The following is a 24,600-nucleotide window of genomic DNA, read 5'->3' on the forward strand; positions in this document are numbered from 1 at the left end:
AGAATCACACACTCCATCGGCATCTCTGGGGGTGGGACCCAGGTGGCCTTGACGCACATCCCAGGAGAAGAAGCAGGTCCTATTCCTCCAGCCCATCCAGCAGCCCGAGACAGGGCCAGGGTCTGGGGCTTTCTGCAGAGAAGCGCAGTCTTCATGATACTCACAGCAGGCATGAAGGAACAGACTTTATTAATCTAGCTCTCAAACACTAGAGGCTAAAATTCAGTTGAACTCTAACAATCTATTTACAGAGTGCTGTCAGCAGACCAGGCAAGGCTGGCCCTGGGTCTTCCCCGAACACCCATCAAGCTCAGCCTCCCAACAGGCCCGAGCCGCTTTCCCCCTGTAGCCCACAGAGGACGTTTATATACACTTGACTGAACCCTCAGCGACAGGACACCAGGCAGGATGGCACCAGACCAACAGAGATACAGACATATAGACACAGACGAAGGCTGAGACCGCCGAGCAGGCCCGAGGGCCTGGCTCAGTGCTTGTTCAGGCTGTAGGCCAGGCTGCCAGGGACCCTGGTGCCCTGCAGGGGCGGCGAGTTCCACACGGCGGAGCTGGTGCGCTTATGGTAGCGGGGCTTGCTCTTCTTGAAGATGTCCTCCAAGTCCAGTGGCAGAATGGTTCCGAAGAGCTCCAGAAGGTTCGGGGGGTGGTAGTACTGGTGGATGATGGCCTGGCTAAGCTGGGTGCCTGCAGGAGGACACCAAGGGCTAGGTCACTGCCCTGGGGCTCCCCCTGCCCCCCACAAAGAGCCCTCGGCGCCCTCTCCACCTCAGCATTCCTTCACCTCCTGTCAAATCAGCTCCTCTCAGGGCCCTCCTCCAGCCGCCCCCCCCCCCCCCCCCAAACCAGGCCAGCCCCCATCCCCTCTCACCCACCCTAACACCTGCAGCGCCCTCCCACACCGCCACCCCCAGCCTCCACACAGGCCACACATTGCTTCAGGGAGCCAATCTTAAATGCCTCAGATATTTATCGCCCCCCCCCCCCCCCCCGCCACCAAACACTGATAACCTCTCACTGCGCGCTGCTCTCCAGCGACTCTCGTGAGCCAGATGCTCGGCTGAGGTCACTGCATGACCCCCTCATCCCCACAGCCACCTCAGAGGCAGGCCCTCTACCCACCCCGGTTTACAAGGGTGAGATCTGCCCAGAGGCACACAGCTAGAGACTGGCAGAGCCGGGATTTGAAGACAAGTCCAGCTCCAGAACCAAAGCATCTGATGCCATCCTTGACTGCCTTGGTTGGCTACTCATCTCATCAGCACCACAGCCCCACGATGCCTGGTGTAGGCTGACACTGCCGGTGGCTCAGAGCCCGGCCAGCGAGGCTGAGGAGGACCCCTGGGGGTCGGGAAGCAGAACGTGTGCCCGGTACTTGCCCTGCACCAGGCCTTCCTATGCTAACTCACTTCATCCTCGATAGCCCTTCTCAGCTGGGTGCTCTAAGCACCCCCATTCCACAGATGGGAAAACTTGAGTGAGAGTTTAAGTAGGCTGGTAAAGGTCAAGGGCTCCCTGGCCACGCTGACCCCTGACCGCTGCCACCTCCGGAATGACTGGATGTTAAGGAGACGAAGTCAGATTCCAGTCACTGTGGGGTTCAGATGAGGTGAAACTCACAAAGCAAGCTCTCTTCTGTACAGCACTGATCCCCTCCAGGGTTCTGGCCCTTCCTCCGGGGAGTGAGACTGCAGCCCGCCCCGACCCCAGCTCGGCCAACTCTGTAAGGCAGCTGCTGCATGCACTGGCCCTGCTCACTCCCCGCAGGCCTTGCACCCAGGCCTGAGGTGGCACCTTCACACTTACCCACACTCCTGTTTAGAGGCCTGTAAACTCAGTGTCCCATCCTGCTGAGCCTCAAGTACCTCCAGCCCCATCTCCAACTCCTCCCCTAGCTGGCTGGAACCCCTTGCTCCAGCTCTGTGCGCTGCTGAAACCCCGCTACTCTTAGCTCTATTCCCACCCCCAGGCAGCATATTTGGGTCCCTGTGGCCTGCTGGGTGGGACTCCAAAGGGGCAGCCAGATAGAGTCTGAGGTGGAACACCCAGCACCACGCCTGCCAGCAGCCAGCTGAAATCTAATGTCTCTGTTGAGAATGGATGCGCCCAACGTTGCAGGTCTGGTCCTCAGATGAGTCCGCTGGCCACAGGGCACCAACCCTTCCCCAGCCGCATCCCGAGGCCCAATGCAGACTTGTCGGCCAACGACTCAAGCTGCCAGCCCATGGGTACAAATGGGCTCCTGACCCCCACAGCCGCTGAGCCACACCCTCCAGGGCTCGAAGTCACAAGTGGGGACCCGGCTCTCCTCGGGAGCTCCGGGCCCTGCTCACCTCTGGCCCAGTTGGGGATGGGTTTCCGGGGATGGGCCTCGTCATCGGTGGAGTCGTCGCTGTTCAGATCCATCCCGTAGTTATCCGGGTTGATCTTGGGGGGCGCCCTGTGTCCCTGTGGAGTCATTTGATACGAGGTACAAGCTGGAGACTGGAAAAATGAACAAGGGCTTCAGCTGCCTGCCCTGTGGGCCGGCACCTCCCGCCGCTGAGGAGCGTGGGGCTCTGGCCACCTCCCCTCATTTCACGGGAAAAAAGAAAAAGGCTCAGGGGTCGCTTTTTAATTTAAAAAAAAAAAAAAAAAAAAATCACACCGTATACATGACTCCATGTTTTCCTTTTTCATGTGAAAGTATGTTGTAAACATCCTTCTAGGTTAGTGTGTCAGTGTGTGTCCTGTGACCCGCAGCAGGGCACTTCACTGGGAACCCCACGATTTGGTTCAGCTAACTTCCAAGTTTTCAACATCTTAAACGGTGTTGCAATGAAAACCTTATATTACATTTTGTTTGTAACAGCATTAATAGCCTAATCATTAGGGACTGGTTAAAGACCTTCTGGTACCACTAACTGGAACACAGCGGTCAAAAGTAAGAGATTTACAAGCGGTGAAACAGACAGATGTCTAGGATACATTAAATGAAAGGAAAAAAAGGAGAAAAAAATCAAACTGCCAAATGGTATGTGCTGTGGACTAAACGTCTGTATTCCCCCCCAAATTCCCATGTTAAATCCTAACCCACGATGTGATGGTATTTGGAGGTGGGGCCTTCGGGAGGCACTCAGGTCATGAGGGTAGAGCCCTCAAAAATGGGATTAGTTCCCTTAGGAAAGAGAGCTCCCTCTCCCCTTTGGCCATGTGAGGACACAGCGAGAAGACGGCCGTCTGTGAACCAGAGGAGGGCTCTCATCAGACACTGGATCTGCCAGCGCCTTGACCCTGGACTTCCCAGCATGTCTGTCGTTTAAGCCACCCAGTCTAGGGTAATTTGTTGTAGCAGCACGAACAGACTAAGACAGTATGGATAGTCTGTGCCCATTTAAAACTATGTATATGTGTGTGTGAGAGAAAGTGTGTGTATAAAATGTATTTATACGTAAAATATAGAAAGATATACAGCAGACTTAGACTTTCCCTCTGGGGGTACCTTTCCTTTTCTTTATATTCTTTTATAAAGTTTAGTTTCTTTTCTTTTCTTCTTTTTTTTTTTTTTACAACAAATTCTACTTTCAGAATAAGGAAGAAGATATATTTCAAAAGTAGTAAAAAAACAACTGGGCGAACTGTATCCTTCCACTTTCTTATGGTCCTAATACATACAGCCTGTGCCTCCGGCTACCGGGAAGAGAATAATGAGAGCGAGGGGGCTCTCTCCACCTTGATGCCCGGGCCTCACCTGCACGTCCACGGTCACGTTCAGGCTTTTGCTGGCCGCTGCGGCCTCCCTGGCTTTCTTCTCCTGCTCCTCCTGCAGCCGCTGCTCAGCCAGGCGCTGCTGTTCTTCCTGGGACCCGGCGGACGGCGGGATGTCACAGACCACGTGTGCGTTCTCCCCTCCCCCCCCACCAACGCCGCGCAGCGAGGCAGGCAGGGCGGCTCCTGCACCAGGGCCCCTGGACCAGGCCTCCCAGCCCGAAGCTCAGGGCAGACCCCGTGGGAGCCACAGGCCTGGCTCCCCTTTACCTTTTTCTTCGTCTCCTCCAGCTCCCTCTGCAGCCGCTCCTTCTGGAGCCGCAGGGCCTTCTCCCTCTCCTGCTGCTCCCTGAGGACCGAGCAAGAGCCTGTCAGGGTAGGAAGCTGAGGCCCGGCCCCGTTCCACCCTTGCCAGGGAAGCCAGGGCCCTGGCACATGCCGCAGAAGAGGGAATGGCAGGACGGGCACGCCAGCTAAGAGCCAGCAGCTGTGCTCGCGCCCAAGGGGCTAGGAGCGCTCAGCCGAGGGTCCGGGAGCACTCAGCCCCGAGGCCCACCAAACTGGGCCCCGCGCCTCCACACCATTTAGACCTCCGTGCCTCAGTCTTGTCTGCTGTACAATGGGGAGCATAACACCTTTCCTCCAGAGCTACCACGAGAACAAAATGAGGTCATCTGAGCTACGGCCACTCGTCCTGACCCACAGGCCAACACCCGGCCCCAGGCCTGACACGAAGCAGGGAGGGGCCGTTCATGGGCTCAGAGCCACCTGCACTTACTCTCTCATGACACTGAACAAGTCATGGAACCTCTCTGGACCTGTGTCCCCCTCCGGGAAGTGGAGCAGCTGGTACCCACGCTGCAGGTGTCTTCAGGTGAGGATTAAACAAGGAAATGTGTGGAAAGCGTGTGGCTTGGTACCCGCCCAAGCTGCCAAACGTTATGACCGTCGCCACCCCCTGAAGCCCCTGGCGCTGCCCGACACACATCCAATTCTAAAGCCACATCAGCTGCCGCCCTCTGTCCCCCTCCCAGACTCCTGTCTCTGATCCTGCCCACAGGACCAGGGACCCCTTTGTGCCAAACAACACGATGGCCCTGACGCAGTCAGCCCTCTGGTTGTGACCCACCTCCTTCTCCACTGGGCCTGTAGCCACCCACAAAGACGGACACGGAAAAAAGTGCTGCCTGGGGGTGGAAGCAGGGTGGAAGCAGGAGAGAGGCCAGGCCTGGGCCTGGGCCCTCCCGAGAGTCTACACACACACGGGCAGTCTGCGTCTGCACCCAGGCATAGGATCCCACATATCTCCTGGCCAGTGGTGACGGAGGCTTATCCTACTCGGCATCCCCAGGACCCAGCACAACCCGGCACAGGGACTGGCCTTGGATAAACGCTTGTGGAACTAAACGTGGAATTCTTGCCTATCGCAGAGACCACTGCCTCTGCGAGGGCTCATCTGCCATGGTCCCCAGTCGGGGGGAGGCGGGACAGTCGGGAAATGTTGGTGGGGGGTAGCCTGAGTCATCACCAGCCCCAGAGGAGCACACGCGGTGGGCACGAGCCAGGGATGCCGAAGGCCCTGCAATGAATCACAGCACGTGGTGGCCTGACTCTGCCACCCAAAGGCCCTTAGTGGCTGCTGAGAAATGCTGGCTCGTCCTGCGGCCCACCCACCCCCTTATGTCAGCTGAGAAAAGAACGAACCAAAGGACTCAGCTCATCCGGTTGGAAGCAGAACAGAGACACAATCCCGAGTGACCCTGCCCGTTACTCCTTGAATCTCCAGCAGCCAACACACCACATCTGGGGGGTTCGCCTTGTCTGGAGCCAGGAAGAAAGCCTGTCCTTCATTTCCAAACTCCCGAGTGAAGGCGGGAGCTGCCTCTGGGTGACGGCTACATCTGTGTGTCAGCCACACACGTGCACAGGAGGACGGCTGATGTGACGGCGAGGCGCCACAAAGTCACCTGGGCGCCGCGCCTCCGCGACGCCTCACCTCTCGGCCTGGAGCCGCTCCAGCTCGCGCTGCTCCGCCAGCCTCTTGGCCTCGGCCGCCTTCCGCAGCCGCTCCTGCTCTTCCTCCCTCCTCCTCTGCAGCAGCTCCTGGTGGCGCCTCTCCTCCTCCTCCTGTGACCAGAGAGCAAGGTCAGGGTCCGCAGGCCAGCCCGGGCTGGAGAGGCAAGAGCGGGTCTGGGAGGGAGGAATGGGGGGTGGGGGGAGGAGCGGCTGGCCGGAGGGCCTGTTCTTCCCAGCAGCTCCTCTCGCGTCAAGAACAGCGGGGGCCGACTTCCCTGGTGGCACAGTGGTTGAGAATCCGTCTGCCAATGCAGGGGACACAGGTTCGAGCCCTGGTCCGGGAAGATCCCACATGCCGCGGAGCAACTAAGCCCGTGCGCCACAACTACTGAGCCTGCGCTCTAGAGCCCGCGAGCCACAACTACTGAGCCCGTGTGCCACAACTACTGAAGCCCGTGCACCTAGACCCCGTGCTCTGCAACAAGAGAAGCCACCGCAATGAGAAGCCCGTGCACCACAACAAAGAGTAGCCCCCGCTCGCTGCAACTAGAGAAAGCCCGCACAGCAAGAAGACCCAATGCAGCCAAAAATTTAAAGAAATAAATAAATTTAAAAAAGGAACAGCAGGGGCTGAGCCCAGGGACACCCCGTACGAGGCTCCATCCACAAGGACCACTGCAACCGGCTTGAGGAGCGTCTTGCGACAACTTCTTTTGCTGAAGCAGCAGATTTAGTAGTTAAGGGTACAGACTAGACGGAGCCAAACTCATGAGCTGGGTGACACGAGACGAGTCACAGAAGCCTTCTGGCCTCGGTTTTACCCTCATTGATAAAATGGGGACAACAGTCACGCCCATGCCTCCTACGACTGCTGAGTTTATACACATGACACACTTAGAACAGTGCCTGGCACAATGTAAATACTCCATAAAATTTAGCCATTAGTCTTATAACCCCCTAATGCCAGATTTGTGTTCCCTAGAGTCATGAGACCGACAGTTCCCAGGAAGAGGTGGGCCCGTAATCTTAGAGGCAGAACGTTTAATCCCTGCCACAACCCCATCGAGTAGATATCAATGCTACCTGAAGGAACCAAAGCACAGCGAGGTCAAATAACCCACCCAGGTCACACAGCTAATAGATGGCAGAACTGAGACTGGAAGTCTGGCTCCAGAGTCCACGCACTTAACCCTCAAACTGCTGCCTCTACAGAAAACACAAGGCGGGTCACCGTCCCCGTCCCCACCTCCATGGCCTTTGTTCAACCTCCTTGTGAGCTCAAGGCAGCAAGACCCACCAAGATCAACCCGACAGAGAGGGGTGTGCCCAGCGGTCCAGGGGCACGGAGGCAGTGCCGTCCTCCTGCCGCGCGAGCCCGGCGCACGAACCTGTTGCAGCCACCTGAGCCTCCGCGCCTCGTCCTCCTGCCTCCTGCGCGCCTCCACCTCCTCCATCTTCTTGGCCGCCGCCTTCTTCTTGGCCTTCTCCTCGGCCAGCCGCTCCTCCTTGGCCTGCGGAGCCCACCCACAGACGCCCAATGGAGCAGCCCCCGCCGCTCAGCCGTACAGGGTGGGGTCCAGCACGCGGCAGGGCAGATACTCCAGGTCCCTGGGGCCCCGGCTGGCTCCCCACAGCCCTGGGGAGGGGGCACCCGGGCGCCAGTCCTGCCAGGAGCGCAGGGCTGTGCTCGGTCCCGGGCAGACCTTCCACCCTCCACGTGGCTCAGCACAGGCCCCACAGACGGCCAGGAGAGGGATACAGGGCGTTAAACCCATAACTTCCCGACGGGTCCAGCCCTAGCCCTCGGGCCACCCCGTGTGCCGGGCCCGGGCCCCGCCAGGGCACAGCCCGTGGAAGCCGCTGCGCACAGCCCGAAGCCCGCCGCACCTTCTCCGCCTTCTCGTCGATCTGAGCAAACTTCTGCTCCATCTGCTTCTTTTTCTCCTCCTTCATCTGCTCCACCCGCTCCCGGGCCTGCAGCACCTTGCGGAGGCGCTCCTCACGCTTCCTGCGGGCACAGGGTGGTCACGGGGGCCCAGCCAGGCCGGGGGAGCCGGAGGGGTCGGGGGCGGGCGCTTACAGCTTCACTTCCTCCAGCCGGCGCCGCTTGTCCTCCTCCACCTTCTGCCTGCGGAGCAGCTCGGCCTCCTCCTTCCGCCGCAGGTTCTCCAGGCGCTGCCGCTCCTTCTCCTGGGGGGGTGGCGGTGGGGGAGTGAGGGCAGCCCCGCGCTGGGCCAGGACGACCCCAAAGGCCTCCCTAGGGCCTGAGTCATGGGTGCCCTCACCTGAGCCCTGCCAAGGTGTGGGCGACACAAAAGTCAGGCTCAAGACTGGATGATTCAGATTGATCTGCTGAACCAACCACTGGGCCAGGACGACCCCAAAGGCCTCCCTAGGGCCTGAGTCATGGGTGCCCTCACCTGAGCCCTGCCAAGGTGTGGGCGACACAAAAGTCAGGCTCAAGACTGGATGATTCAGATTGATCTGCTGACCCAACGAGTACTTTTAAAAAGTTGTTTTTGAAATTATTATGTAGCCACATCACAAGAAGTTTGGAAAATAAAGGAAAAAAATGCCATCCCTAATCTACCTCACCAGCCTATAGTAACCTCTGTTAGCAGAGGTTATAACTATATAAAAAGTTATATTTGAAAAAAGAGTTCCCTGGTGGTGTAGTGGCTGAGAATCCGCCTGCCAATGCAGGGGACACGGGTTCAAGCCCCGGTCCGGGAAGATCCCACACGCCGCGGAGCGGCTGGGCCCGCTCGCCACAACTACCGAGCCTGCGCTCTAGAGCCCGCTCGCCACAACTACTGACCCCGTGTGCCTAAAGCCTGTGCTCTGCAACAAGAGGAGCCATCACAATGAGAAGCCCATGCACTGCAAGGAAGGGTAGCCCCCGCTCGCCACAACTAGAAAAAGCCCGCGTGCAACAACAAAGACCCAATGCAGCCAAAAGTCGTAATAATAATAAAAAAAGAACCAGATTGGGAAGGGACAGAAAGGCATCTTTGAAAGTTATGGTTAATGTTCTATTTAAGGGGGTGGATGGGTACACATGTGTTAATTTTTTATTATTATGCTTTATAACTTTTATGAGTGTATACACACACACACACACACACAGTGTATCGACTCTTTCCTAACAGTTGAAAAAAAAAGAAAACACTGTCAAATGCTAACAGAGGTTACTATATAGGCTGGTGACATTGATTAGGGATGGCATTTTTGCCCCTTCATTTTCCAAACTTCTTGTGATACGGCTACATACCAATTTCAAAAACAACTTTTTAAAAGTCCTATAGTTGCTTCAGCAGATGGATGCTGGTACCTTCCTCCTCTAGAGGCCCAGAAAGCCCCAGGGGCATGGCCATAGCAGTAGGCAACCAGCAGGATAGGCGGGGCCTCCAAGCCCTCCCTGGCCAAGGATGAGACTGGTGCTTTACCAGTAACGGTCAGGGGATAAGGGTAGAGGCTGGGACCTGGACTAGAGGCCCACCCCTCACCCCAACCTGGCTCCCGTTAGACACCACCTCTGGGCTAAGCCACCCATCGGCCTTACTGTCCATTTCTCCTTGGCCACTGACCTTGACTGCAGATTTCCCACCTAGAAATCTGGCCCCAAGGTAATACCATCCTAAAGATGGAGAGAAGGGCTCCGGTTATGGGTGAGATGGAGTAGACACTCCCATCTGTCTCTCCCACTACATGTGGCTGTATAACCTAACAGAATGTACGGAGCAGTTATTTGAGGCCTCTGCAAGGTAAATAGCCACAGGCAGACTGGGGAAGGAGACCAAACTTTGAAGCATCACCAAACCAGCAATGAGCTGAATGTTTTTTTTTCCCTCCAGCACTAACTCAGTGAAGCCTGAGACCCCCAAGAGATCACCGAGGTGCTGACAGAACTCCGGGAAGAACCCTCTGGTTTTGACTCAAAAACACTGTGGTTTTTTTCCTCTTTTCTCCCTTCTCTCATGGTCTGGCCCACAAGCAATCCTGTGGCAACAGGGACAGCAGCAGTTACTGGAACCTGCAGAGTCAAAACTCAAGGACGAGAACCTTCCATGCCACACTATGGAGCTGTGATCCCAAAACACTGGGAAACACTGTTGCCTTTCTTTCTGTCTCCCAGCGGAGGCCCTCCATGTGGTTAGGGGAGCACACAGCAGAGCAGAGTAACTAAAGCCCCAGCTTCCTGGCTGGAGGGCAGAAAGGGGGAGCCCCAGAGAAGAGGAAAGTACTGAATAGATTGAGAAAGTAATACCATAAGGTTTTTATGAACTCCCGGGCGCAGCACCAAACTGGAGGTGTTTGGATTTGACCCGAACTATCACACCTGAAACTTTGAGAACTAAACTCACAGGCCACCTGCCAGATCCCAGACAGACTGCTGACTGGCACACCCACGACAGATCCAAAGAGCACTGTAAAGGCTTTGAAATCTGAACGGACATTGGAACCACAGGCCACAGAAAGCAGGTTGGAACCACAGCCAGAAGCAATGGGTTACTGCTAAAGCAAACTATCAACAGTCTCCATAAGATTTAAACAAGACCCAGAGTCTCCTAACATCATATTCAAAATGTGCAGGCTGCAATCCGGAATTACTAAGCATACAAGGACCAGGAAAATCTCACCTCCCACGGGAAAAGGCAATCAACAGACACCAATGCCAAGATGTCCGGTTGGAATTCTCTGACAAAAATGCCCCAACAAATAATCACAGCACTCTCAAGACAACTGGAAAAACAGAAAATCTCAGCAACTAGAAGATCTAAAGAAGAAGCAAATGGCGATTTTGGAACTAAAAATACAATAACTGAAAAAAAAAATTCAGTGGACAGATCCAAGAGCAGAATGGAGAAAACATGAAGATAAATCAATAAAATTTATCCAATCTAAACACAGAGAGAAAATATACAGAAGAAAAATTAACAGAGCCCGAGGGAACTGTGAGATGACAACAAAGGTTCTATGAGGACTTCGCTGGTGGCCTAGTGGTTAGCATTCTGGGCTTTCACTGCGGTGGCCTGGGTTTAATCCCTGGTTGGGGAAGATCCCACAAGCTGTGCGGTGTGGCAAAAAAAAAAAAAAAAAAAAAAAGTCTATGAAATACTGAAAAAAAACCCCCCAAAACCTTGAAGAAATAATGGCTGAAGATGTCCAGATTTGCTGAAAGATATAAATCTACAGATTCAAGAAGGTCATCAAAACCCAAACAGGATAAACCCAAGGAAACCCATGTCCAGCCACAAAAGAATCAAACTGCTAAGAACTTAGTATTAAAACAAAGGAAAAAATTTCTAAAAAACAGGCACCAGAAGAAAAAAGACACATTAACTATCAGGGAGCAATGATCTGAATGACTGGGGATTTCTCATCAGAAAGTTTGGAGGCCAGACGGAAGGAGCACATTTTAAGATTGCTAAAAGGAAAGAATTGTTAATCCAGAACTCTACCTATATTCAGTGAAAATATCCTTCAGAAATGAAGGGAAATAAACTTTCTCAAATAAAGGAAAACTAAAGAATTTGTTGCCAGTAGACTTCTTCTCAAAGAATTGCTAAAGGAAGTTTTCCAGACAGAAGAAAAATAATACCAGAAGGAAAGGTGAAGCATCAAGAATGAAGAACAGAAATGACAAATATCTGGGTAAATATCAAGGTTTCTTTTCCTCTTGATTTTCTTTAAAATGTTTGACAGTTGAAAGCAAAAATTATTCTGCTGGAGTCATCGATGTATGGAGATGGAATATGTAAGACAAGGATCACACACAGTGGGAAGTCAAAGCATCTATAGGTGGTAAGGTTTCTACATTCCAATTCAACTGATAAGATACTGATGCTTGGGCTTCCCTGGTGGCGCAGTGGTTGAGAGTCCGCCTGCCGATGCAGGGGACACAGGGTTGTGCCCCGGTCCGGGAAGATCCCACATGCCGCAGAGCGGCTAGGCCCGTGAGCCATGGCCGCTGAGCCTGCGCGTCTGGAGCCTGTGCTCCGCAACGGGAGAGTCCACACCAGTGAGAGGCCCGCGTCCCGCAAAAAAAAAAAAAAGATACTGATGCTAAAGTGATTGTGAAAGTTAAGTATGTAATGCCTCAGAACAACCATTAAAAGCCCTCAAAATGATATAGTCCAAATCGCAAGAGACAAATTAAAATGGAATACTAAAAAACGTCAAGGGACCCCAAAAAAGGCAAGAAAGGGGAAACAGAAGAAAAAAACAAAGGTAACAGCCAACAATAATAAAACAGTAGACATAAATTGAAACATACCACTAAATATATCACATAAGACACTGTTAGATTTTAACAAGAAACAAAACAACCACCCTGACTCAACTATATGCTGTCTACAAGAAACTGACTTCAAATGTAATGACTGAGTTCAGAAGCATTACGCTGAGTGACAGAAGCCAATCTCAAGAGGTCACCTGTTGTATGATTACACTCATGTGACATTCTCAAAAAGACAAAACTATAGTGATGAAGAACACGCAGGAGGGGTGGGGGAGGGAGTCTTGTGGGGTGATGGGGCCGCTCTGCACCCCAACTGTGGTAGTGGTTACATAAACCTATGCTTTCACAAAGTATAGATTTCACCATATGATAATTTTTAACATAAATTTTACTGTAAAATATTTTTTAATATAAAAATTCTTTTTTTAAAGATGGAAAGAGAAATGGAAAGAGAGATGATCATGAGTTGGGTAGGAAGCCAGGCTGGAGGAGGATGCTGGCCTTTGGGAGGACCCCTCAGGGAGGGAGCAGGTGGCCTTGTGCTCTCCAACCACACGGACCCAGGGAAACCCAGCAAGAGGCCACACCGCCTGCTGGCCTATGAGGAAAGCACCTGGGAAACAAAGGCCACGTGGCACCCAGAGCGCTCACCACCCTCTCTTCCTGCCCCCAGACTCCTGCTCTCAGCAGGGCTCAGCGAAACAGGCTTTAGTCCTGAAGCTTGACTATTAGGATTTCCCAGCCCAGGTCAGAGAATTTATCCTGTTGCACTGCGAATTTTATAGAAAACAAGAGTTTCTTAGGTCGTAGAATCCGTGCTTCCTCTCTGCCCCAACCTTGGAAGGTGGGCTGCTCCCCAGGGACAACCATCAAGCCCAAAGCAGAGGGTGGGAGGGATCCAAAAGCTTGTGCAGCCCCTTCTGCCTCCAGGGGTCTCAAATGAGCAGCCTCTCTGCCATCCATCAAACAACCACTTCATGACAATCCACCTGCTGGGTGGATAGCTACTACTCGCTACTACTCCCTGGTTCATCCTATCTCCCTGAATGAACCTCTGTCTCCACACTAGCCAAGGAAATTTAGGCCCAAAGGTTAGGAAACCAGTCCAATGCCACAGCGACCTACCTAGGTAGGTCCCCTGGCCTCCTGAGGACTGTCCCACCCACGCAGATGTCGCATGCAGGGACCTGGGCTCCCCAAAGCAGGAAAGGGCAGCTTCCTGAACCTCTTGGTCATTCCTGCAAGGCCCCGATCAGTCTGGGTGGGGCACAGGTAGTTCCTCGTAGGAGGAAAAAGTCCAAGGCTGGTTCACTGCTGTGGGCCCAGGTGCCTAGTAGGCCCTGGCACAAAGACAGGTACATAAGGACCACACAGCCTGCTTGCTGGCATGTTGGATGACACGCCATGACCCTGTCCACCCAGATGGGACCAGCCTTCTTGCAGGAGAGGCCAGTTCAGGACCTGCCTGTCCAGCTGCTGGGCAGCCTCTTGATTTGCCAAGCTCCACGGCAGTGCTGCTGAGGCCCTAAGACCCCTGGCTGGAGGCAGAAGCCCTCCAGGTAGGTGGCCCTTCAAAGCGCCAGTGGACACTAAAGGACTCAGAGGGATGCAACCTTGCAGCTGCTCGGGAGACCCTGGGAGCTGGGACTGTGGGCTGAGCAGGTCCCAGGCCCCCGTTGCTCCTTGCACGCAGCCGGTGGTCCAGCTCAGCTCTGGGGTAGCTGAGAAGAGAACAGCTTCTGTGGCCTTCTTTCTGGAGGATGGCACTGACAGTTCCACCGTTACCCAGCAGACCCAGATCTCCTTTCCCCACTGCCCCACCCCTCAAGGCAGCAGCTTAGGTCTGCGATCCTGTAAATGTCGGTGGCCTGGGATCAGAGATGCCTTGTCTATTCTCTTTGCAGCCCCAGACCCTGAGGGCAAGCCTGGCACCGGGGAGGTGGGAGGGACGTGGCTGGGGGGGAACACTGCAAGACGTGGCCCTGGTGACCCATCGCAGGTCACACGCCCTCTGCTTCCTCCTGCCTGGGGACCACACCCCCTCTCATCCTCCTGGGCAGGCTCTGCAGAGGGAGGACATCGGCTCCAGAACTGCAGGGCCGGCGGGCCAGCCAGCCAGCAACTCCAGCTCACCTCCCACCTCCCGGCCCCCTTAGCGCTCCCATCGATGATGTTAGTGCCTCTACAAGTGTCAGTTTTGCAGGGACAGGGCTACGGCGGGTAAGTGCTGGGTGGAGCTAGGTTACAGGACAGGGAAAGGCTTTACTTACAACAAAGCTGCACTGTGGAGGAGACAAGGAAAAAGCCAAGAGTTAATGCCAGGTGGAGGGCATCCTGGAAAGCAAGCCGCCCTCCTGAAGACGCCAGTGAGTCTGCTTGGGGCCTGCGCCCTTTGCCAGCGCCACCACCTCCTCTCACGTCACCCAGCCCTCATCCCCTAGTCAGCGTCCACGTGAGTCCCTCACCTTAACTACTCAGGCCGCCTGGAGGGAACGGGGGCGGTGCCTGGGGATGGATGGCCACGGCGATGGCCAGCCAGGCCAATTCTGCCACTTCCCAGCCCCGGATCCCAGACCCGGGAGGTCACCCTGAGCCGGCCTCTAGGCTGCAGTGCAGAGCCCAAGGAATCAGGACAGTCCCCAGATGTCGAGGCAGCCCAGGGCCGCAGAGGCTCAAGCTGGTCCTTGACCAGTGCCAGGTCACACCCGCCTTGGCCCAGGCCCCCACTGCTCCCAGCAGCCTGGGGACACGCTGCAGCCTTCAGCCAGGCCGTCCTCACCTTGGGGTCCACGCGCAGGGGAGTGTTGCGCTTCATGAAGGATTTCACGCTGCTGCTGTGAGGGGTCGAGGTCGGGGTCATGAGCGTCTGGTTCCTCTGCACAGTGTGCAGGAAGGTCCGGAGGGGCCGCACCACCTGCAGAGGGACCAGGTTCAGAGCCCGTGGGCGGGGCAGGGGGCGGAGGGAGGGCAGACGCACACTCACCTTGCTGGCAGGACAGGGCGGGGAAGGGGTCTTGCTCCTGGGGGGCTGCAGCTCTTCATCCTCCAGCTGCTGCTCTTCATCCAGCTCACTCACGGCCTGCTTGTAGCTGCGCTTCCTCCTGCCGGCGTGCGGGCGCAGCAGCGTCACGGCCCGCCCTCGCATCCCCCCCAGCGTGCCCCGCCACACCCCAGAAAAGGTCCCCCTTGCGAATGGAACTGGGCCCAGCCCCCGGGACTCCAGACTGAAAGGCACTGCAGAGGTGGGGTCTCCCTGACCGACCCTCTGCCGCCCAGTCAGAGGAAGGGGAGTGACCAGTCCAAGGTCACACGGCCAGGAGGACACAGGAGGATGGGGGTCTGGGATCCCGTGGCCCGCCCCCAGGTCAGGCTCCTCCCACAGCCTGAAGCCACCTCTGTTATTAAGTGAGAGCACCAGTCCCCACCCCTGCTGAGAAGACACGGAGGCCCCTGACCACACGCCCACCCTTCCCAAGGGAGGACTCAAGGTTCATGCCCCTCTGGGCCCCTCAAAATGGTCGCCTGCACATGCCTTCCCGCATGCAAACCTGACACTCGGAGGCGGCTCCTTGGGGCCATCTGCTTGGTCAGTCTTGGCCTCTATGGAGAGAGCGGTTTTAGGGGGGCGATCGGGAGAGCACGGAGGGGTCAGGGGAATGCGCCCACCGGCAGCAGCCGTGGCAGGGGTGAGGCTCTCTTCCCGGCAGACCCCAGGGTAGCCAGGAGCAGAAGCATCAGGCTGAGCACCGCCCGGCCATGACCCCTCTGTGGACGGACGCGTAGAGCTGGCACGGTGCCCGCAGCCCGCAGATCCCTCGCCCCCAGGCCTGGCCTCTGGGGCGAGAACAGCAGGACAGTCCCATCGAGGTGGCCCTAACCACATCCCACCCACCTCTAACACTGAGAGCCGGGGGCAGAAACCTATGGAAGCTGCAAGCTCTAACAGGCCCCTTGAGTGGCTTCAAGATCCCACTCCTCCCGGCCCTTTCAGCTGGGGCTGGCACGGGGGCGGGGGCCTCCTGAGCAGGGCCAGCATGTGGGGTGCGGGTCTGTACGTTTCATTTCGCCGCCAGGAGGAAGCGCGATCTCTCCCCCGGCTCTTCGACACTCTTTACTCCAAAGGGTCCCGGCAGCCCCCTGGGGCCTATGGGGCTGGCATGGCCATTGTCCTAACCCCGTCCAGCAGCTGGGGGAGCCGTGTTCAAGATCTCACGACTACGGTGCTCCTCCCACCAGGGAGATGCAGGCCAGGCCCCAAAGCCCACAGCTCTCACGCCATTTAGCCAGGAGACCCACAGAGGAGAGAAGTGAGCCAGCGACAGAGACAGAACACGAGGCAAGGTGCTCACACCCCAGGACACAGTTCCTCCTGCCCCCCCAGGAGTGAGGCTCCAGGCCGTGACCTGGCACGTTCACAGTTAACACCCCAATTCAGGTCCTACCCCCAGCTTCCTGCACCAACCAGCCATGGCCACCCAGTGGCACTCGGCAGCGGCTCCAGCCAAAAGGTGGGAGACGAAACGTGCAGACTCGAAGCAGATCGCTGCACCCTGGGTCTCATTTTCCCTCGGCCTATCAGCCCAGAAAACCGGGCTTGCCTCTCCTCCAAGAGAAAGTCAGGCCGAGGCTACCACGGCCTGCATGGCCCTGAGGGTCTGTAGGTCAGGAGACTCACCCGGCCGCCCTTCAGAGGGCGTTGCCTGGCCACTGGCTGCAGGCTGCGAGCCAGGCGTGCTAATGGCGATCTTGGTGGCACTGCGGAGCCGCAAGGCGCTGCCACTGTTCTTGGGGACCTAAGGGAAAAGTTTTCAATTAGCAATAATCGCGCCTCGGATAAACCTCATTGGCTACGATATTGCCACTGCGCAAAGCTTGGGGACCTAAGGGAAGAGCCATGGCTTTAGGGGTCTGCACATGGGACTTGCAGGCCTGCCCCTCCCTGGCCTGCCCGTCTCACCTCCGGCTCAGCTGCCTCCTCTGGCTCAGCTTCCTGGCTGTGCTCCTCCGGCGTGGGGCTGGAAGCAGAGCAGGGGGCACTGTGGGACCCGCCCAGCCCAAGCCTCCCTGCAGGAGCCCCTCCCCTATGCCCTGGGGTAGCGACCTAGGAGGGACGGGAGGATGGGCAGCCAGAGCCAGTGGCTCCATGGTTTAAGTCTGCGGCCTGGGCAGACAAGGGGTGCCAGCTTCTGAATTTGGCTTCACTTATATTCCATCAGGGCCTTGATTCGGGAGGTCGGCCCTTTCCCAGCTCCGTCTTGACCCTTTTGGCCTGAATCCACGTCTCTTTTGAGGCCCGTTCTCCATTCACCGTGGGGCCGGCAAAGTCACCGGTCTCCCCGTCCCAAGAGCTGCCCCTCTGCTCCAGAGCAGGGAGTCGTGGTGGTGGTGGAATAGTTTTAGTGATGGCGGGACATGGCCTCCAGGAAAAGGAGCGCTGGCTCAAAGCAGTGCTGGGGTGTAAGCCTGGAGCAGGAAGCACCCCACCAACCCCCATGCCACCCACCCCAGTCTGAACTGGCTCCTCACGGCTGCACTGGCTCATCCACAGGCCTCTGGATTTGACAAATCAATGGAGCCCAGGCCCCAGGGTAAGGCTTGGAGGGGTCAAGGCCAGGCCAGGACTGACAAGCGATGTTGACAAGCAATTCGGGAAGACCTGACACCCGGGTGGCACTGCCTAGTAAGACTGGGGCAGGGGCAGGGGGCAGCGGTGGGCAGCCCAGGGGCAGTCCCTGTGATGAGGGAAGGCTTGAGCACAGGAAACGCCTCCACCTGTGGGGCTCACCTAGAAAGGCACCCCCGTGTGCCCTGCCCAGCCCTGGGAAGGTCCCCAAGCCCTGGAACTGAACTCACCTCACTTTCTGAGGCACCTCGACATTCAGGAGCCTCTCCAGGTAACTGTGGCCTGACAGGAAAACAAAGGAACAAGAGATGCCCTCAGAATCAGCCAGGTGCCCCTCCAAGAGGTCCAGGGAACCAGGCTCTGATGGGGGCTCCACCACTTCTCATCTGCAGCCAGACCCTCTCCACCTGCAGACCCCTCCTTTCACTAGACGTAGACCCTCCCGACCCCGGAGACCTCTCCCCCTTCCCTGGGTGCAGATCCCTGCCGTCAGCACTCCCTCGACTCCTAACACCCTCAAGAGAGCGGCTGGCTTGATGTCTCCTGCTACCCCCTAGAGGGTAACATGCCCATCTGAGGGCACGTCTTGTCTCCTTCACTGGGTTGGGAGTATCCCGGGAAGAGGGACGATGTCCAGCTCTGAGCCTCCGAACTCCCGGCACAGGCCAACACAAAGCAGCTGATTCATTCATCAGACATACGTCGAGGGTCTATACCATGCACAGGCCCTGGGCACCCAATGGAGAGCAAACCAGACTGGGCCACGACCTGGTCTAGATAATCATCAGATAATCCTGTAACCGACATGTGACATGTGCCGTGACAGAAACGAGCAGAGGACTTGAAAAGCCTATGATGGGAAGCCGAGCTGGTCTGGAGGCTGGGACGCAAAGGATAAGAAGGTAAGAAGGTCGCAAAGGAGGAAGGGGAGGGAGGAGGATGTCCTGGACAGCGGGTTCTCAAAGTGTACTCTGGGGTTCTGGAAGTCGAGTGCCCAAGGGGACCCTTTTGGGGGACCCACGAGGTCCTAACTATTTCCACCATAACACCAAAATGTTATCTTCCCTTTTCATGTGTTGAGATTTGCCCTGAGAGAGTGAAAGCAATGGAGGTAAAGTACGAAGCCTGGGTACCAAACTGCACCCCACACTCGGGACGGAAACGTCTGGTTTCACTTAAGAATGTCCTTGGTGAAGGAATGAAAACTATTAATTTTATTAAATCTAAACTTAAGTACATATCTTTCTAATACACTATGTGATAAAGTAAGGTAGTATGCAAAAACGCCCTTGGGCTGCATAGCCAAGTCTCTGAAAAGCACGGGGGTCTGAGGTCTTAGCTGAACTGGCCCCTTTTTTAATGGAATGCTGTTTTTAAGTCAAAGAACAACTGAAAAACTACGGCTAATCAAGCTTGGGTATTTGGGAAACATTTTCTTAAAAATGAACAAAGGGGGCTTCCCTGGTGGTGCAGTGGTTGAGAGTCCGCCTGCCGATGCAGGGGACACGGGTTCGTGCCCCGGTCCGGGAAGATCCCACATGCTGAGGAGCGGCCGGGCCCATGAGCCATGGCCGCTGAGCCTGCAGCATCCGGAGCCTGTGCTCCACAACGGGAGAGGCCACAACAGTGAGAGGCCCGCGTACCACAAAAAAATAAGAATAAAAAATAACAAAGGGAGTCTGTCCCTTCAAATAAAACGAACAGTATTTGTTGCCAAGAATACAAAACTGAGCCCACAAAAAAGCCAAAAATAGAATTTTGGAACTTGTATCCACCACCATGAACTTCATAGCTTCCCAATACCTAAAGATGTTTCTGATGAGACCAGAAAGCAAATGTGCTCCTTTAAAAAAATACATAATGAAGTGTGTCGACATCTGGATGATGTACATGACGCCACATATTTGTGAGTATGCACAAATTATCTGGAAAAAAAAAAAAGAATATGCACCATTATCTGAAAAGGCTTTTAAAGTACTCTTCCCTTTTCCAACTACGTATCTGTGTAAGGCCAGATTTTCTTCATATACCTGAACCCAAACAACACAATGCAACAGAGTAAATGCAGAACCCAGCTGTCTTCTTTTAAGCCACACATGAATGGGATATGCAAACTGCAGAATAACACCAGTCTCCTCATCACATTTTTGTTTGGAAAACAGTTATTTTTTCTTAAAAAAAAAAAACAAAGATAAATCCAACTAACCTTAACAGGTATTGGCTTGTTACTTTTATATTAAAGTATAAAATACTTTTAATATCAAAACAGTAAGTAATATTAATATAAAAAATAAAATATTAATGAATATTAAGAATTTTTTAATCCTTCAAGTTAATTTCTAATACAGTAACTGTCAATAGATAGCACCCTCATAATCAAAAGCTCTTTGGGGTCCTCAATAATTTTGAAGTCTGGAAGCAGAGGCTGAGGCCAAAAGTTGAGCAGTGCCAGTCTAGGCAGATGGAACAGCATCTGCAAAGGCCATGAGGCAGGAAAGAGCAGGCTTTGCTGGGCACAGAAGAAGCCTGGCTTGGCTGGAGCATCTGGGCCACAGGTGCGTGGCCAGAGGTTAAGGCTGAGGGAGCCGAGGCCGGAAGCAGGGACCTTCCTGGGGTGAGGCAGGTAGGCCTGGAGGTGTGGGAGGGAGCAGAACAGGGCCAGCTCCCACCTGAGGGGTCTGTGGCCAGGAGACAGCTCACATCCACTGCCTCCCATCCCAGCTCAGGGCTCGCTGATGAGGGGGCAGAAGGGTAAGAAGACACCCATGTGACCGCACAACTATTCCACCAGCGCAAAGACTGCTCTGGAATGTTAAGTGCCACCTGCATGCCATTCAGGCTTCAGAACAGGTCTGGGGGCAGGGAGAAGGCCTGGAAGGGGGTCGAGGGGCACCACGCTGGCTCCAGAGGCTCCCCCGAGGCCCCAGGCCTGTTATGGGAGTTACTGGCGGTCCTCTCTCCCCGGCTCGCCTCCCCGCTCCCCTGCTCCAGGTGCGTCCTTCCCCTCCCACAGTAACAAGTTACATTCAAATCCTGATAGCAAGGGCTGCTTCTGGGGTAACCCAAACTAAAATCCAACCTCTGAGTTGCCCGCCCAGCCAAGCCCCAGGGCCTGGGCATCAGGAAGGCCTCTAGGAAGCCCCCTCTCCCCTCCCTGCTCCACACCCTTGAGCGCCCCGGAGGGTCACCCAGGCCACACCTCCACTGAGCTTCAGGGACCCAGGCTGTCTGCAGTTTTACCATCCAGTTTTGTTTTGATTTAGATGGACTGAGCTGTACCATATCCAAGCACTAAGATGGGTCCTCTACCCACATTCAAGGCAGGTGTTCTTACATGGGGAAACTGAGGTTCGGAGAAGGGTGTGCCCCAGGCCCCCCAGGCTCTGTGTGACTCCAAGGCTTAACCACTGTGTTTGACTGTCTTCCTTCCACAGGACTGGGTCAAAGGCAAATCAAATCAGAAGCCCACCCATGTGCAGGGCAGGGGGCCGAGCAAACAGACTGGCTTAAGAGCTTCTGGATGTCTGATCCAGAAGCATGGGGAGGGCCTCTAGGGTCTCTCCCCAAACCTCCCTCTAGAGTTCCAGGCTTGCCTGCCCCCTTGGGCCCCTGCCCAGGATCAGATTCACACCTGAAGAAATCTCCAAGGCAGGTCAGAATCACTTGGGCCCTTCTGAGAATCCAAAAATGGACAGTGTGCCAGATCACATGTCTGCACAGGCCCCCGATTGTGTGTCCCTGAGCCCCAGGCCCTGGAGCAAACCCTTCCCCAGGCAGGGAAGAAACTGGGCCCAGGGAGGTGCCCTCACCTGCCTGACAAGCCCACCCTGTGGCTTTCCACCTGGCCTCCTCAGCAAGCGGCCACCATCCCAGAAGGGACGAAACATGTGGGGCTCTTCCCAATTTACAGACTTGGTAGCCTCCTTAAGCCTCAGTTTAAATGTACTGCTGGGCTCAGACCAAACAGTTACGTTAACAGGAGGTGGCCCACAAACATGGTGAATCTAAGTGAGCCTCCGCAGGAAGGAAGGGGAACACGCGGGCCCTGGGGAAGAGGCCCAGGTTCAAGCTCAGCATGGCATTAACCACAGGGACACTGTGGCCAACGGCCCCGGACCTCAGTTTCCTCATTTGTAAAACAAGAGCGTTGGACCAGATCTGCCCTGTCCAACGTGGTAGCCACTGGGTACGTGTGGCAACTTAAATCTGAACTATGTAAAATGTAATAAAACTAGAGATTCAGCTCCTCGGTCAAACGAGCCACGTTCTGAGGCTCAACAGCCATTCGTGGCTAGCTAGTGGCTACAGGATGGGACGGCACAGATCTGGAACACTTGCACCACTGCAGAAAGTTCTGTGGACAGCTCCTTGCTAAATGGTCCCCAGAGCCCCTTTGGCTGAGCCAGGCATGAAGGACCACCCTCCGCAGCCTTGCCCAGAGCTGAGCCCCAGACTCACAGATGATGCGGGCGGAGGCGGCCGGCTCTTTGGTGGCCTTCCTGGCAATCCTTCTGCTTGATCTTCGGACGGTGCTCTCCTCTTTGGAAACCAGGGAGTAATTCTGGGCCAGCGAGACCTGGGGACCCGGGAAGGACGGGGCGATCAGGCTGCGCCGCACCGACCTGCGGTCCACACGGGAGCCCGTGGGCGTGGAGAAGTTATCCGGCAGGATGGGAGCCAGCACCCGCTCCCGCCACGGGGAGGCCGGAGAGCTGGGCGAGTCCTGCAGGCCTGGGGAGGTCGCAGCAATTCTGAGCTTGGAGGCGGACCTTCCTGCTCCAACCCCTCGGCCCTTGGGGTCCTGGGGTGTAGTCATCAGGGAGCTCACGGTGACAGACTCCAGTCTCCCGGCCTCTGGCTTCTGGGGTGTAGAGTCCTCCTCCGAGGTCAAGGTGATCTGGGAGGCCAGAGCAGCGGCCGGAGCCAGGGTGGGGGGTGGAGCCTGGGCAGACTGGAGCTGGCTGAGGTGCTGTTCAGCGCTCCGGCGCTCGCTGATGCCAATCTCCACCATGGGTACCAGCTGGCACTGGGCCAGGCTCTCCTTGGGCTTCTCGGTCAGCACCGTGGGAGACTCAGGGGTGGGCGAAGGCGTGGCCGCTGCGGAGGTCGCTGCAGCTGCGGCCGCAGCACGGGTCACCCGCCGCAGGACGGAGCCGTTCTCCCCCACCACTGTGGCCAGCCTCTCCACCTTGTCCTTGCTGCGGAGGTGCCGGGAGCTCTGATGGCTGCTCCGCGTCTTTCTGCGGGACAACCTGCTGGAGGAGGTGGAGCAGAAGCTGAGATGACCCAGCAGGGCGGGGAGGCTCCCCAAAATTCCAGCTGCAGGCACCGGCCTCCCCAGGAGCCGCCAGCCCGAGTGGAGTCTGAAGCGGAGGGCTAGGAGGCAGAAGACTGGGGCTCTGGTCCAGGCTCTGCTGCCTCCAGCCATGACACCCTGGCTGCCCCTCTCTGGGCCTCAGTCTCCCTATTTGTAAATTGGAATAATGCCTGTCCTCTCAGAACCACTGGGAAGATTAAATTCCCCTAAACCTCCCACTGACCGGGGTCACACTGGGCCAAACACCCTGCTGGAGGCATTACTCATGCTGTCACCTAAACCACCAGACAGCCCTGAGAGGCAGGGACCATTATCCTCACTTTAGATTCCAGAAACTTGAGGCTTAGAGACGTGGAAAATTAACCCAAGGACATACAGTTGCTAAGGGGCAGAGCTGGGGTGTACACCCAAGACCACCTGACCCTCAAGACCCAGCCTCTTTCCCCTGGTACTTTGCAGCCCATGGTTGTTACCAGGGCAGTTATAACCAGCACAGCGACAGGGGGTTAGGAACAGCGCCCGGTCTACACCTCTGGTCACTCTCCCACAAGCAGAAGGTCAGGTTCTCTTGCTTCTCCTACCTCTGGAAGGAGAGGCCCAGATCAAACACCATCCCCACCTCCAACACACACAAGCTCTGGACTCCACGGCCTCAGGTCACGCTTCGTTTCCCCTCGGCGGCTCCTCATGTCAGTTAACACCTGCGAAACAAGCTCTCCACGTGGGCCCCAAGCCTCTGGCCCCTCCTACCTTCTCCGGATGGGGTCTCTGTTTTCATCCTGAACATAAGAAATCCGTCTCTTTTTCCGTCGGTTCTTCTGAGAAGGTGTTTTGGGCATCAGCTCGGGCTCCTTGCTGAATTCTCTGTTTGGTACAAAGAGGGTGATGTTCGAGGCTGCTTGGAAACCATGGGTCCCCCTTCCCCACCCAGCCCGACCCCTGTCCCCTTCCTGGCAGTGCCTGGTCAAGCTGGGGTGACCAGCACCAAGCGAGCTCTCTAAGGCTGCAAGTGAGTCACCGCAGGCACTCAGGGCTCCGCCCCCCACCCCCGAGACATGGCAGGGGAGCAAGGTTGCCAGGCAGCCCCACACCTCTCCCCCCCCACCGGCTTCCCATCACCCTAGGCCTGAGCATCCTGCGCACTCAGCAGGGACCGCTGGCAGCCTGTCTGTCCTGCCTGTCAGGTGGGGAAGTGGCCCCCGCTGGGGCCTCAGGCAGCCCCGGGTGCGTCCCTCCCGCACCTGGTGAACATGCGCTCGGCCTCGTCCTCAATCTCCTCCAGCCACACCATGTCCTTATTGTCCACGTTGCAGACAAACTCCATGAGCTTCTGGTCACAGAGCTCCAGCAGGTGAATGGGCCCTGCGGCTGTCGTCCCCATGATGGCTCTGTCTGGAGAAAGCAGAGATAAGAGGCATGAGGGCCCTGGGCTGGAATCGTCACACTCTTCAACGCCGCCCCATCTCCACCTCACACAGCACGTTGTCCCCAGAAGCCCACAATGACCAGCCAATTGTGGTGTCAATGGACCTCCTTACAAACGGCCTTCTCTGGGGCTTAAAATGACAGGGCACGGCCAACTGCCTTCCTGGATCAGGAGAAACTGTGGTCCCACCAGGTAGGACCCCTTGACCTGCCCAA

General features: G+C 56.0%; 1 protein-coding gene across 1 annotated transcript; it reads right to left on the bottom strand.

Annotated features, from left to right (window-relative positions):
• Positions 1–487: 487 nt before the first annotated feature.
• INCENP (inner centromere protein) lies at positions 488–24,340 on the bottom strand. The gene is made up of 20 exons (XM_007462212.1): positions 24,201–24,340; positions 23,710–23,823; positions 22,101–22,894; positions 17,873–17,924; positions 16,977–17,034; positions 16,695–16,812; positions 15,568–15,619; positions 15,003–15,120; positions 14,799–14,933; positions 14,290–14,301; positions 7,859–7,968; positions 7,666–7,786; positions 7,167–7,289; positions 5,759–5,889; positions 5,534–5,663; positions 4,892–4,949; positions 4,033–4,130; positions 3,746–3,853; positions 2,349–2,499; positions 488–702 (listed from the first exon to the last, which is right to left on the bottom strand). Exons 1-20 carry the CDS (start codon positions 24,338–24,340, stop codon positions 488–490), a joined length of 2,838 nt encoding a protein of 945 aa, XP_007462274.1.
• Between the last annotated feature and the right edge of the window lie 260 nt (positions 24,341–24,600).

This window comes from Lipotes vexillifer, unplaced genomic scaffold (assembly GCF_000442215.2).
Source record: "Lipotes vexillifer unplaced genomic scaffold, Lipotes_vexillifer_v1.1 scaffold1129, whole genome shotgun sequence".
NCBI lineage: Eukaryota > Metazoa > Chordata > Mammalia > Artiodactyla > Lipotidae > Lipotes > Lipotes vexillifer.